Source organism: Phyllostomus hastatus, unplaced genomic scaffold (assembly GCF_019186645.2).
Source record: "Phyllostomus hastatus isolate PE091 unplaced genomic scaffold, TTU_PhHast_1.1 phas_scaffold_1066, whole genome shotgun sequence".
NCBI classification, from domain to species: Eukaryota; Metazoa; Chordata; class Mammalia; order Chiroptera; family Phyllostomidae; genus Phyllostomus; species Phyllostomus hastatus.
In genome coordinates, this window is record NW_025334004.1 from 4,638,338 (window position 1) to 4,650,376 (window position 12,039).

The 12,039-nt window shown below is 37.7% G+C and overlaps 1 protein-coding gene across 5 annotated transcripts in view; it reads left to right on the forward strand.

The window, feature by feature from the left end:
• KIF20B (kinesin family member 20B) overlaps positions 1-12,039 on the forward strand; it is a 74,986-nt gene continuing 62,947 nt past the window's right edge. For all 5 annotated transcript variants that reach the window (XM_045854609.1, XM_045854611.1, XM_045854612.1 and 2 more), the window contains exons 1-7: positions 1-90; positions 3,537-3,594; positions 6,403-6,550; positions 8,551-8,637; positions 8,746-8,862; positions 9,338-9,476; positions 10,002-10,186. In XM_045854609.1, the coding sequence (XP_045710565.1) occupies positions 6,404-6,550; positions 8,551-8,637; positions 8,746-8,862; positions 9,338-9,476; positions 10,002-10,186 (675 nt within the window). In that variant the 5' untranslated portion in view covers positions 1-90; positions 3,537-3,594; position 6,403. The remainder of the gene's footprint in view (positions 91-3,536; positions 3,595-6,402; positions 6,551-8,550; positions 8,638-8,745; positions 8,863-9,337; positions 9,477-10,001; positions 10,187-12,039) is intronic.

Here is a 12,039-nt window from a genome sequence, read left to right on the forward strand (position 1 = left end):
AGTGCGGTGCCTGGCCGCCATTGTTTGAATTTGAAATCGAAGGCTTCGCGGTGGTGCTTGCAGGTTGGGCAGGCTAGGCTATATTTGCAGGTGAGGAGGTGGCCCAGGTGGAGTGGGAGGAAGGAGGTAGTGGCTGCGCACATAGGAGGCCTGAGGCGGGGAAATGGCTGTGGCTATGTGAGCACCTTCCCAGGGGGCTGTAACGCCCCTGAGGTTACTCTCTGGAACGGGTTTGCAGAGCGACGGAGTCCTCTAGGGTACCTAGTGCGGGATGGAGGGTTGAGCCGCATTCTTTGGGGTAGGGTTTAAATTTCGTCTCCACTGCTGTTTAGCTGACGGACGCAGGGCAACGTATTTAATTTTCACAGGCCTCAGTTTCCTTATTTGTTAAGTGGGGATGATAGTAATATTAGTACCTACTCTTAGGTTTCTTGTGGAGATAGTGATACTGTGCAGAGTTGTTAGAAATAGTGCCGGTATGTAGTAGGCTTTAAGTGCTTGCAGTAATTAATGTTTTATTGTTGTTGTTATTGTTGTTCAGGCATAGGCCTCTATTGCCAAAGCTGTCTTCCTGAATTCCCGAGATGAACACGTTGCTTGGCAGGTGACACAGCCTCTTTTACGGGGAGCCCTGTTGTGGGCCTCGAAGCATTTATTTAGAGCTGCTGCCGGTGCCTGGGGCTTGTCCTTGGGCTTTGCAGTGTCAAGCGGAAGGGGTAGTGTGTGTCTAGTGCAATGACTGTTGTCTGTCATCCTCCTGGTTAGAAGGTTTCCCCCATCTCATTCCACCTTCTGCTTCAGTGATCCTGCCTGGCACAACTCTAATATTCCATGCTGAAGGTCTGGTTGACACAGTTCATGGCTTTAATGAATCCTTGCTTAAGGTGGTCAAATTCAAGTTTGTTTTTGTTTTTAAAACAAGATAGCATTTTACCCAGAAGCAGTGTAGCTGTGTATATATTTTATTACATGTCCAAGACCCAAAACTTCAAGTTGCAAAATAATACCATATAGAGGACTCATCAGTAGTTATGAAGACCTGTTTTTGAGGCTATGTTTTGTTAGTGACATTCAGAAACATCATTTGGTAGCAGATTTTTAAATTTTTTCACTAATCTTTAACCATGGAATCTCCTGGAGCAAAGATAAAAATTCAGTCATGGCAACAGCCTTCTGAAATGAGAAATGAGGTCCTGAACTCTGCTATTGCTAGATATCACTAAAAGAGTAGGACCATTTTTTTCTTTTTGGTATAGAGGATTTTATTATCATTATTTAAGTCACTAGACGGAGTTTTCATTACTTCTACACCTCTGAATTTGTTGTAGGGGATACAGAGTAGTATAAAACAAGGTTCTTGATGTCAAGAAATTTCTAGTCTAGTTGGGGAAGCCACAGACTCCTACGTGAAAGTTAACTAAAAGTACAGGAAATGACAGTATATTTCAACAGTTTTATAATTGTTAAGAGACAATTTATTCATTGAAAACTGACCATATGAAGAAGTACAATCTACTATAACCTTACTTTTTAAAGGAGATAGACATTCTTTTTAATTCCAGGATTTTATAAAAGATTTATGAATACATTTTTGGAGGGAGAATATAATTAATTGAAGGCAAAGAATGAAGCTTACCTTCCAGTTTCCTGAGCATTTCATGAAATCTGAGTTATGACATGACAAGCCAGTACTTTAATGTTTTTACAAGCATTTCCCCTATGTTCTGAATTGGAGGTTATTTTTTTACTCTATCACATACCTTTTCTTAATTTTCACCCATAAATTGCATATTTGAAATATTCTACCAAATTATACTTAAGTGATTTCACTATTTTCATTACATCATTGGTTATATAATTAAAAGAGAAAAAATTAAAGACATTAAACTTGTTTAATTGTATGGTTGAGCCTGTAGTTTACTGGGCCTTGTCAAAAATAAATGTATAATTTCCTTAGTGTTTTTGCAATTTGGAAAAATAAAAAAAAAATGAAAACCTTGTATTGAGTTTTGGGGTTTCAGGGCTTATCAAGGAAAGAGGTATGGCCACAAAATGGCAGGAGCACGCAAGGAGCTTTATTGGGGTAGCACTTAGCAGGCAAGAGAAGTCCCTCACAGCATGAAGCCTTCTGGAGACTAGAAACAAGGCCCACCACCTAGAAGTGGAGGAGGGTGAGGACCTGGGGGCAGGGAGAGGAGAACCACAGCGGGGACTTAGGTATCTCAGTGATGTTGCTCTGAAGTACAGCGTGGAGTTCTTGGGTCAGAACTCCAAAGGGAAACAGTGGCTTGGGTTTTCAGTTCTGTGGCTAGCAGATGTTGCATGTAGTTTCATGGAATGTGCAAAGAGTTAGGTTCTAAATAGTTAAAAATAAGATTATCTGAGCTTTATTAAAAGCAAATGGATGTGTAAAAATTTGGGTTCCCCACCTCAGTAGGTTTTTGAATTAATGCTCCTGGTGTGCTGTGGGGAAGAAAACAACGTAGGGGCAGTGTACCGGGACCATATTCAGCTCATTTATATAACACCTGTGGATGCCCATACTGCTTTCCTGAGCCTGGAACCATAGTGTGGGAGTCAGTGTTCTGCATATTTCATAATATTATCAATAAACAGGGAGCTCTCTTTCTCCCTCATGTTAGGTGCCTAGTAGAGTCTCAGTAAATATTTAAATGTTAGTATTTTTTCAGTTAAGGTTACTCCTAAATTTAAGTTTAGTGGCTTGATGTTTCATTTAGTTCTAATAGTTTACTGCTGCATTTCGTATTGACCTTTACTTTTAAGACTTATGATCTGTCAGGTACTGTTTTGAATATGTCCACTATGTTCCCTTTTCACTTGCATTATTTGGAAGAATTCAATGGAAAATAATTGTCTAGGTAACTAAATTATGTTACAAAGTCTGTAAGTAATTCTTCAGAAGACACTAAATAACTACAGTAACACAAGGTTATAATTTATTCCACCCTTACTGTTTGATTTCTTTTTTTTTTAAACATTTTTAATTGTTGTTCAAGTACAGTTTTCTGCCTCCTCCCCCAGCCCTCCCCACCACCCCAGCCCTCCTCACTTCTGTCCCCTGTTTCCATCCCCTCTTGTTATTGTCCATGTGTCCTTTATAGTTGTTCCTGCAAACGCTTCACCCTTTTCCCCTATAACCCCCTTCCCTTTCCTTTCTGGTCACTATCAGCCTGTTTTCAATTTCAGTGTCTTTGGTTATATTTTGCTTGCTTGTTCGTTTTGTTGATTAAGTTCCTGATAAAGGTGAGATCATACGGTATTTGTCTTTCACCGCCTGGCTTATTTCACTTAGCATAATGCTTTCCAGGAACATCCATGCTGTTGCAAAGGGTAGGAGCTCCTTCTTTGTTTCTGCTGCATAGTATTTCATTGTGTAAATGTACCATAGTTTTTTGATCCACTCATTTACTGATGATTTCTGAGAGGATTTTAGGCAGAAATATAAATGCCTTATATTGTCTTACTTTATGGATTACCTTTATTTAAGAAATTTCTTCTGATGAATTTGTCCATAGGTTGGATCATATGAATAATAGTGGTCGGCTGTGTCCAGTTGAATTTGATTCAGAATCTGTAAGTAATTTGACCTTTTGTTTTTTTCAATGGGTCATCATGTTATATACCATCAGTTCCCAACCTTTTTGGTACCAGGTATCAATTTTGTGGAATACAATTTTTCCATGGACCAGTGGGGGTGGAGGGGTGGAGGGGATTAGTTTGGGGATGATTCCAGTGCATTACATTTATTGTGCAGCTTATTTCTATTATTATTACATTGTAATATATAATGAAATAATTATATAGCTTACTATGATGCAGAATCATTGGGAGCCCTGAGCTGGTTTTCCTGCAACTAGATAGATGGTCCCATCCGGGGTGATGGGAGACAGTGACACCCGAGGCGTGTTACTTATGTCTGGTCTACTCTGTAATTTTATTTTGGTTGCTGTCACTGCAGAAAACCCTGCTTTCACAAAAATAGGATGCTGGAAATGGAAGCAGGCTTTTCACTGCTTTTGTGGTAATCTCAGGATATTCTGCCTTGACTTTAATCTAGAACATACAGAGATTTGAAGTTGTCTCACACATACTATTAAGGCCACTGTCATCTGTGATCTCAAGCAGTTGATCATCTTCTAGCAAAGACAAAGTTGATTCACCTGGCTTATTCACAAATGGGCCACCAATCCATTCCTTCCCAGTTCGGGGGTCTTTTGTGGTTGGGGAGTCATGCTCAAACTCTTCTGAAAGCTGAGGTAGGCGATCATGCCCCAGCTGGGAGAAAGAAGGCCCTGGCTCAGTCTCTTTCAAAATATCTGCTGTTTGAAACATGTCAAAAATCCCAGTGTTCACTTGTCCCCATAATTCCAGTTTGGCCTTTTTTTTTTAAGATTTTATTTATTTATTTTTAGAGAGGGATGGGAGGGAGAAAGAGAAACATCAATGTGTGGTTGCTGGGGGCCGTGGCCTGCAACCCAGGCATGTGCCCTGACTGGGAATGGAACCTGTGATGCTTTGGTTCTCAGCCCGCGCTCAATCCACTGAGCTACGCCAGCCAGGGCCCAGTTTGGCTTTGAATGCAGCCACTTTATCTGCCGACTTGAACACAGTTGTCATTCTCCCCTGAAGTGACAGACTGAGTTCCTTGAGCAGGTGGACTGTGTCACGCAGTAAGCATGTTTTGTGATGCATTCTGTGTCACTGAAGTGTGCTGCCAGTGGTGACTGTTTTCTAAAAGAAATCTCTGCAGTCGCTCTCATAACTCAGAAACTCTGGCCGGAGAGCCCCCTTTAGCAAGCCACCTCACTTCAGTGTGTAAGAGAAGACATGTGTGCTCTGGGTCCATCTCCTCACAGAGCTGTGTGAATAGGCATGAGTTAAGGGCATGTACTTTAATGTTGTTGATGATTTTAATCACATCCTGCAAAATGTTGTTAAGTTCAGGTGACATTTTTCGGCTAGCCAGCATTTCTCTATGGATGACAGTGTACGTAGGCTCACATTCAGAAGTGACCTCTTTGACCCGAGTAGTGAAACCCGAAAGCCACCCTGTCATGAATCTGCTCCGCCCATGCATGTGCTGACACAAAAATGACCAGTTCAGTTTTCCTGATATGTAATCATTCAAAGACTTGACTAGTTCTGCAGCTGTGGCATTGGTTGGCAACAAAAGTGCCCATAACATATCCTCCTGTACATCCTCCTATAAATATATTGCACAAAAACAAACCTTGTTGCCTTGTTGTCAACATCAGTAGACTTGTCAACCCAGATTGCATTCCATGGTGACTCAGTCCTCTCTAACAATTGTGCCTCAATATCCTCTTGCTATTTCATTAGTTTGTCTAGTTATGGTGCTGGTCGAAAGAGGAACCTTTTGAACTGCAGCCTCCTAAAAGTTCACAAGAAACGTCCTTAGCAGCAGGCAGGATCAACTCTTCACCAATAGGAAAGGGCTTCTTAGCTCTAGCAATGTGGTCAGCCACTGGGAATGATGCTCTCAGTGCAGACACATTTGATCAAGTGGTGGACTTCGGTAATTGCTTCTGTTCTTCGTGTTCACATTTTTTTCTTTTGAGAAACTCCAAAGGCTTGTCTTTTAATGCAGGGTACTTAGTCTCCATGTGATGAAACAGTTTTGAAGGTTTGGATAGTCGTTCACCACATGTTATACAAAGCGGGTTTGGAGAATGGGAATCACCTGTTGCAGTGTGGCACCACTGCTTCAGCTCCACCTCAGATCATCAGACGGTAGATTCTTATAAGGAGTGTGCAACCTAAATCCCTCGCATGCACAGTTCACAGTAGGACAGTAGGGTTTGCACTCCTGTGAGAATCTAATGCCACTGCTGATCGGACAGGCGGGTGGAGGTCAGGCGATGGGGAGCAGCTATAAATACAGATGAAGCTTCGCTCCCTTACCCGCTGCTCACCTCCTGCTATGCAGCCCAGTGGCCCAGGTGTTGGGGACCCCTGCTCTAGATGAAGCAGTCTCATGTTTTCTTCCCTGGAAATCTAGTTATATGGGGGAAGTATTGGGCTGGACTCAGACTTTTTAAACTCCATAGTCTTTTTAAGCCTCTGTAGTCATTTAAGACTATGAGTCTTAAAATTTGATTTACTTATTTTTAGAGAGAATGGGGAAGGGAGGTGAGAAACATTCATACATGAGAGAAACATTGATTGGTTGCCTCTCAAATGCCCCCCACTGGAGACTTGGTTTGCAACCCAGGCATGTGCTCTGACCAGGAATCAAACTGGTGACCTTTCAGTTCACAAGCGTGTGCTTAATCCACTGTGCCACACCAACCAGAGCTAACCTTCATAGTCTAAATGCTAATTTATTAAGGATATCTAAAGAAGTTGCTGTTATTCTTACAGAATGGAATCTAATTTAAATCAAGATGGGATGCCTAGACCGTCATATGTTTTTAGTGCCGATCCAGTTGCAAGGCCTTCAGAAATCAATTTTGACAGCATTAAGCTTGATCTCTCTCGTGAATTTTCCTTAGTTGCTTCAAGCACTGAGGTAGGTATAAGAAAAATTTTATGTTTATTATCATGACTGAGTAGAAATGTGTGTGGTACACACACACTTGCAGATAGGTAGGACTAGAGCTTTCTAAACTGGGTTTAAGGCAGCCTTTTGAAGGGAACCAAAGTTTTGCCATCTTAAGATGAGCCTTTTGGGATATTGATTTTAAGGTTCTTTTAATTTATTGATTTGAGAGAAAGACAGAAACAGACAGACAGACATCAATTTGTCGTTCTACCCCATTTGCACTCACTGGTTGCTTCTTGTATGTACCCTGATCAGAGACTGAACCTATAACCTTGGCTTATCAGGAGATTGTCCCATCAACTGAGCTACCCTACCAGGTCCTTAAGTTGGTTAAACAAATGGTTCTGAAAGAATCTTTGACCCTCCCCCTTTTCTGCCTAGGTAATTTGAATGGAAAAGCTTGCTTCAAGAAGTGAATCTTAGCATATTCCCCTTGAGAATTTTGATCTTAGACTAATTTGAATTAAATATGGTAGAGAGGAAGGATCCGAGTAAGGAGGGGCCTATTAGCTAGATTGCCCACTCCCCCATTGTTTCTGGGTTACCTGGCAGGATTTGTTTGCATGTGTTATGCTCTTTTGCTTTTGCCTCTTTCCTGTTCAAAACCTCTGTCCCCCTTTCTTTTTTCCCGTAATGCCACATAAATTTGAACTACCCAGTGCCTCTGGGGTTTTCATGTTCTTATGGACTTCAGATGTACATTCGTGTAAAAAACTTTGAATACTCTCTCCTGTCAGTGTGACTGTTAATTTTATTTTGGACCCAGCTAGAAGAACTTAGAAGGTGGGAAGAAAATAATTTTTTTTAGCTTTCCCACTTCTTGTCTTCGTAATTTTTTCATGGTGCCTTAAGTACATAACAGTTCTTTTCCAAGTAATAGGTCCAAATGACTTAACTATCTATGACCTAATGTAGTAACCATTTGAAAAAAATTGACAAGTAAAAACAATTTAACTTTATTTTTCAATTACAACATTATTTACTAATGGGATATGTATACCTTTTGGGCACTGCACAATTTCTCAGGCTTTGGAATTGGAGTAGACATTACTGTGCCTCATTGTTTTGGGATTGTACATGTTTCTTGTTATCAAAGCAACCATTGAGAAATCTAGCTTCACAGAGATACGACATCAAGATAAATAATGTGGTCTAATATTGAAGCTGAAATACTTTGAGCTAATAGTTCATGGAGGTACTATTGTTATTGGCTCAAAAATGTAAAGTACTCTACTATGCCTCTAGGAATTGCAGGCCTTAGTTTAAAAAAATAATCCAGATTTTAAAATGTTAAAGTAATTCAGTAATGTTTAAGAAGTAAAAGTCCTTTTACCACTCTACCAACTACCTCTATAATGTTTGCTTTGTGTCTTTGTAAACTTTTTGATTCAGTCCATATATATATATTCTGTTTATTACCTTTTAGATTGTTAATTGCAATTCTTTAGAGAGATGGATTAACCCAATTCATAAATAACATGGAAGGGAAGAATGGGAGTATAGGAAACATAGATGAAAGAAAAAAAGAAAAGACAGGAGGGATGGAGGGAGGAAAGAAAGTTTCCTTGTACCTCCTTATAATCCCTCCCTCACATCACACCTAAATGCATGATGGAATGGAGCATGTGAGTTGATAGACTATTCTGGTTCCTTGTGATTTATTCTAGAGTTCTATGTTTTAGTGACTTAGAGCCCTATTATTAGTAGTTAGAAAAGTTAGGATTTTATGGAAAAAAAGGCTCATTGTAAACTTCAAGTATAAAATATAGAAGGCAGAGAACATTTTGTTATTTTTTTTTAAAAGTTTTTCTTTATACATGTAAAATGTTTAAAAACAGAAGAATCACTGTTTGCTTAGAGATTCTATGTAATCTTGTTATATAACTATCAGCCACATTAGTGAAGGATGATCTCTGAAAAGCCACATTTGTATTTTATAAATACAATTATTTGTTCTTCATTTTTAGGCAAACAGTTTGGAATCCAAAGATTATCTCCAGGTTTGTCTTCGAATAAGACCATTCACACACTCAGAAAAAGAACATGAGCCTGAGGTTTGTGTTGACTTTAATTGGTTTTTAACATTATACCTTCATTAAATGGACAAAATATAATTGTTTGTATTTATTTATTTTGGGATTATTTCTGTTTATTTGTTCTAGGGCTGTGTGAATATGCTGGACTCACAGACTGTTGTGCTGAAAGATCCTCAAAGTACACTTGCTCGGTTAAGTGAGAAAAGCTCTGGGCTGATTGTACAGAAATTTAGTTTTTCTAAGGTAAGTACCCATGTGAAACTGAAGATTTTTTTTTTAAGGAAAAGAGACTTGTCTTAGGCTAAACCACTATATAATTATATATAATTAACTATATACATCTTGTGCTAATGGAACTTAGATATTAGGCAATTATACTTTTTCCTAAAGGGTAGGACTCAAATTTCAGGTTTGTAAATATATATTTGAAGTGAATAAATCACAATTTAGCTCTTTATAATCTTTTTTTAAAAGAAAAATTTTTTTTCAGAAGTCAGATGAAAACTTGTTTAGCTGGGTCAGATTTCTTTCTTGAAAACGTGATGAGAGTAGGTGAACTATCAAGTGTGTTTGTGGGAGTTGGGCTTGTAACGCCTATTTTAAGAATGAATCTTATAAAATCATTTAAAAAATTTTTAAGCAGGAGAGATAGGGTATAACTTGTGTGAATATTAACTTGAATTTCCTAAAAAGATTTGTTTTAAAAATTCTTATTTAGGTTTTTGGTCCAGAAACTACACAGAAAGAATTCTTCCAGGATTGCATTATGCAGCCAGTAAAAGACTTTTTGAAAGGACAGAGTCGGCTGATTTTTACTTATGGGCTAACCAATTCAGGGAAAACATATACATTTCAAGGTAAATTGTTTTATTTTGGCTGGAAAGGAAAAGTGAAGCACTAATATTCGCTCATATAAAACTGGCATGTAGTTGTGTTTCCATTATGTAGTCCATTTGCTCCATTTTTAATAGTAATAGCATAATTCAGTATATATTGCTGATGGCTTTTAATTCAGATCAATTTAATTCATTTGTGAATCCGAAAAATTCAGAAAAACAATTGATGTGACACAGTGAATTAAGCATGGATAACCAGGGAAATACTTGATTTAATTTTACTTTTACAGCTTGCAGTTATGGGTGATTGCAAATCTGTGACTGGATATGAATGTAAAATTTCAGGTTTTGCATCAGAATAATAGTTGATAAAATATCTATTATACAGTGAAGACCAAAGTTATCACTGAGTAATTCTTCAACTTAACTCACTTTTGTCCTAGCTGTTTACTCCTGCATATGGTGGTATAAAAGGAGCCTTGGGAGTCCAGGGATGTTTTGATTTCTCAACTCTGAGGGAGCGTAAAACAAAAATTATTTTTACAGGCACAGAAGAAAATATTGGCATTCTGCCTCGGACTTTGAATGTATTATTTGATAGTCTTCAGGGAAGACTATATACAAAAATGAATCTTAAACCACATAGATCCAGAGAATATATACGGTTATCACCAGACCAAGAGAAGGAAGAAATTGCCAGCAAAAGTGCATTGCTTCGGCAAGTTAAAGAGGTAAGGAACTATTTTAGTATGTAAAACACATATAAATCATGACCTTTTATAAACTCCTTAGTTTGTTTCAGCCTGTATTGGAATGCTTATGGTGGTGGTGGTTGTGTTTTTGAGAAAGTATTAAAAGCTTGTTTGATGACATTGATGACCCCCTCTTATTTTATATTGTATGAACAGCAGAAATGTTTAAACAAAACAAGTGTAAATGTTTTTGAAAACTCTTTTGGTTGTTGTAGAAGCAGCATTGCACTTATTATGTAATGATTTTTTTAAAGTATATTTTATTGATTATGCTATTACAATTGTCCCATTTTTTTCTCCTCTTGTCCCCCTCTGCCCTGCAACCCTTCCACAACATGTTCATGTCCATGGGTTGTAAATATAAGTTCTTTGGCTTCTCAATTTCCTATACTGTTCTTAACCTCCCTCTCTCTGTTTTATACCTACCAATTATGCTTCTTATTCCCTCTACTTTTCCCCCCATTCTTCCCTCTCCCTTCCCATTGATAACTCTCCATGTGATCTCCGTTTCTATGATTCTGTTCCTGTTCTGTGTTCTGTTCTGTTCCTTAGTTTGCTTTTTAGGTTCAGTTGTTGATAGTTATAAGTTTGTTGTCATTTTATTTACATAGTTTTGATCTTCTTTTTCTTAGATATGTCCCTTTAACATTTCATAATAAGGGCTTGATGATGATGAACTCCTTTAACTTGACCTTATTTGGGAAGCATTTTATCTGCCCCTTCCATTCTAAATGATAACTTTGCCTGATAGAGTAATCTTGGATGTAGGGCCTTGCGTTTCATGACTTTGAATACTTCTTTCCAACCTCTTGCTGCAAGTTTTCTTTTGAGAAATCAGCTGATAGTCTTATGGGAACTCCTTTGTAGGTAACTCTCCTTTTCTCTTGTTGCTTTTAAGATTCTCTCCTTATCTTTAATCTCGGGTAATTTATTTGTGTGTCTTATTATGTAATTGTTATTAAAAATTCTCTTTTAATTGTAAAAGTAATATGTATATACAAAACTAAACAAGGGAATATGAAAAGTAACATTTGAAAATTTCCTGTAATTCCTTTTCTGAAGAAAAAATGCTATCATTAACAGATTAGAAAGTATTCTATATGTTTATTATAAAATCTATAATGGGTTTCTCTATATTTGTATGTATACATACATACACAAATATAGTCATATATTTGCATATATCTTTGTAGAATATAGTCTTTTTTAAATAAAAATAGAAATTTTACTATATATATGTTCTATAACTTGCTCCTTCATTTAATGCATTTTAAGTCTCTTACTGCCTTAATTCATTCATATGTCTCTTATCTACTAGGTTATGTTTTTATCTTCCCTCTTCTTTTTTTTTGGTCTGTTTCCTTTTCTGGATTTTGTAATGTTTTGAGAAATTGATTTTATTCAGAGTTATTTAAAACTATAGCCCTGGCTGGTATCATTCAGTAGATTGAGCATTGTTGGCCTGTGAACCAAAGGGTTGCCGGTTCGATTCCCAGTCAAGGCACAAGTCTCCGCTGTGGGTCTGGGTCCTTTGTGGGGCAGCACACAAGAGGATGTTTCCCTTCCTCTCTTTTCCCCTCCTTCCCCCTCTCTAAAAATAACTAAATAAAATCTTTAAAAAAAAAGGGATTTAGAAATCAAGGTTTCAAGGTAGTAAAAATTCTTGATTGGTAGAGTTCAGAGTTCATGATTTTGGTCTGGGAAAGTAAAATAGTATTTTAATAGAAGTTATGGAGATTGGTAGATAATTTCATAGATAATTCATAGTGAAAATTAGTCATTAATAATGAAAAAAATTCCCCCAGTTATTTACTTAGAACAAAACATGATTT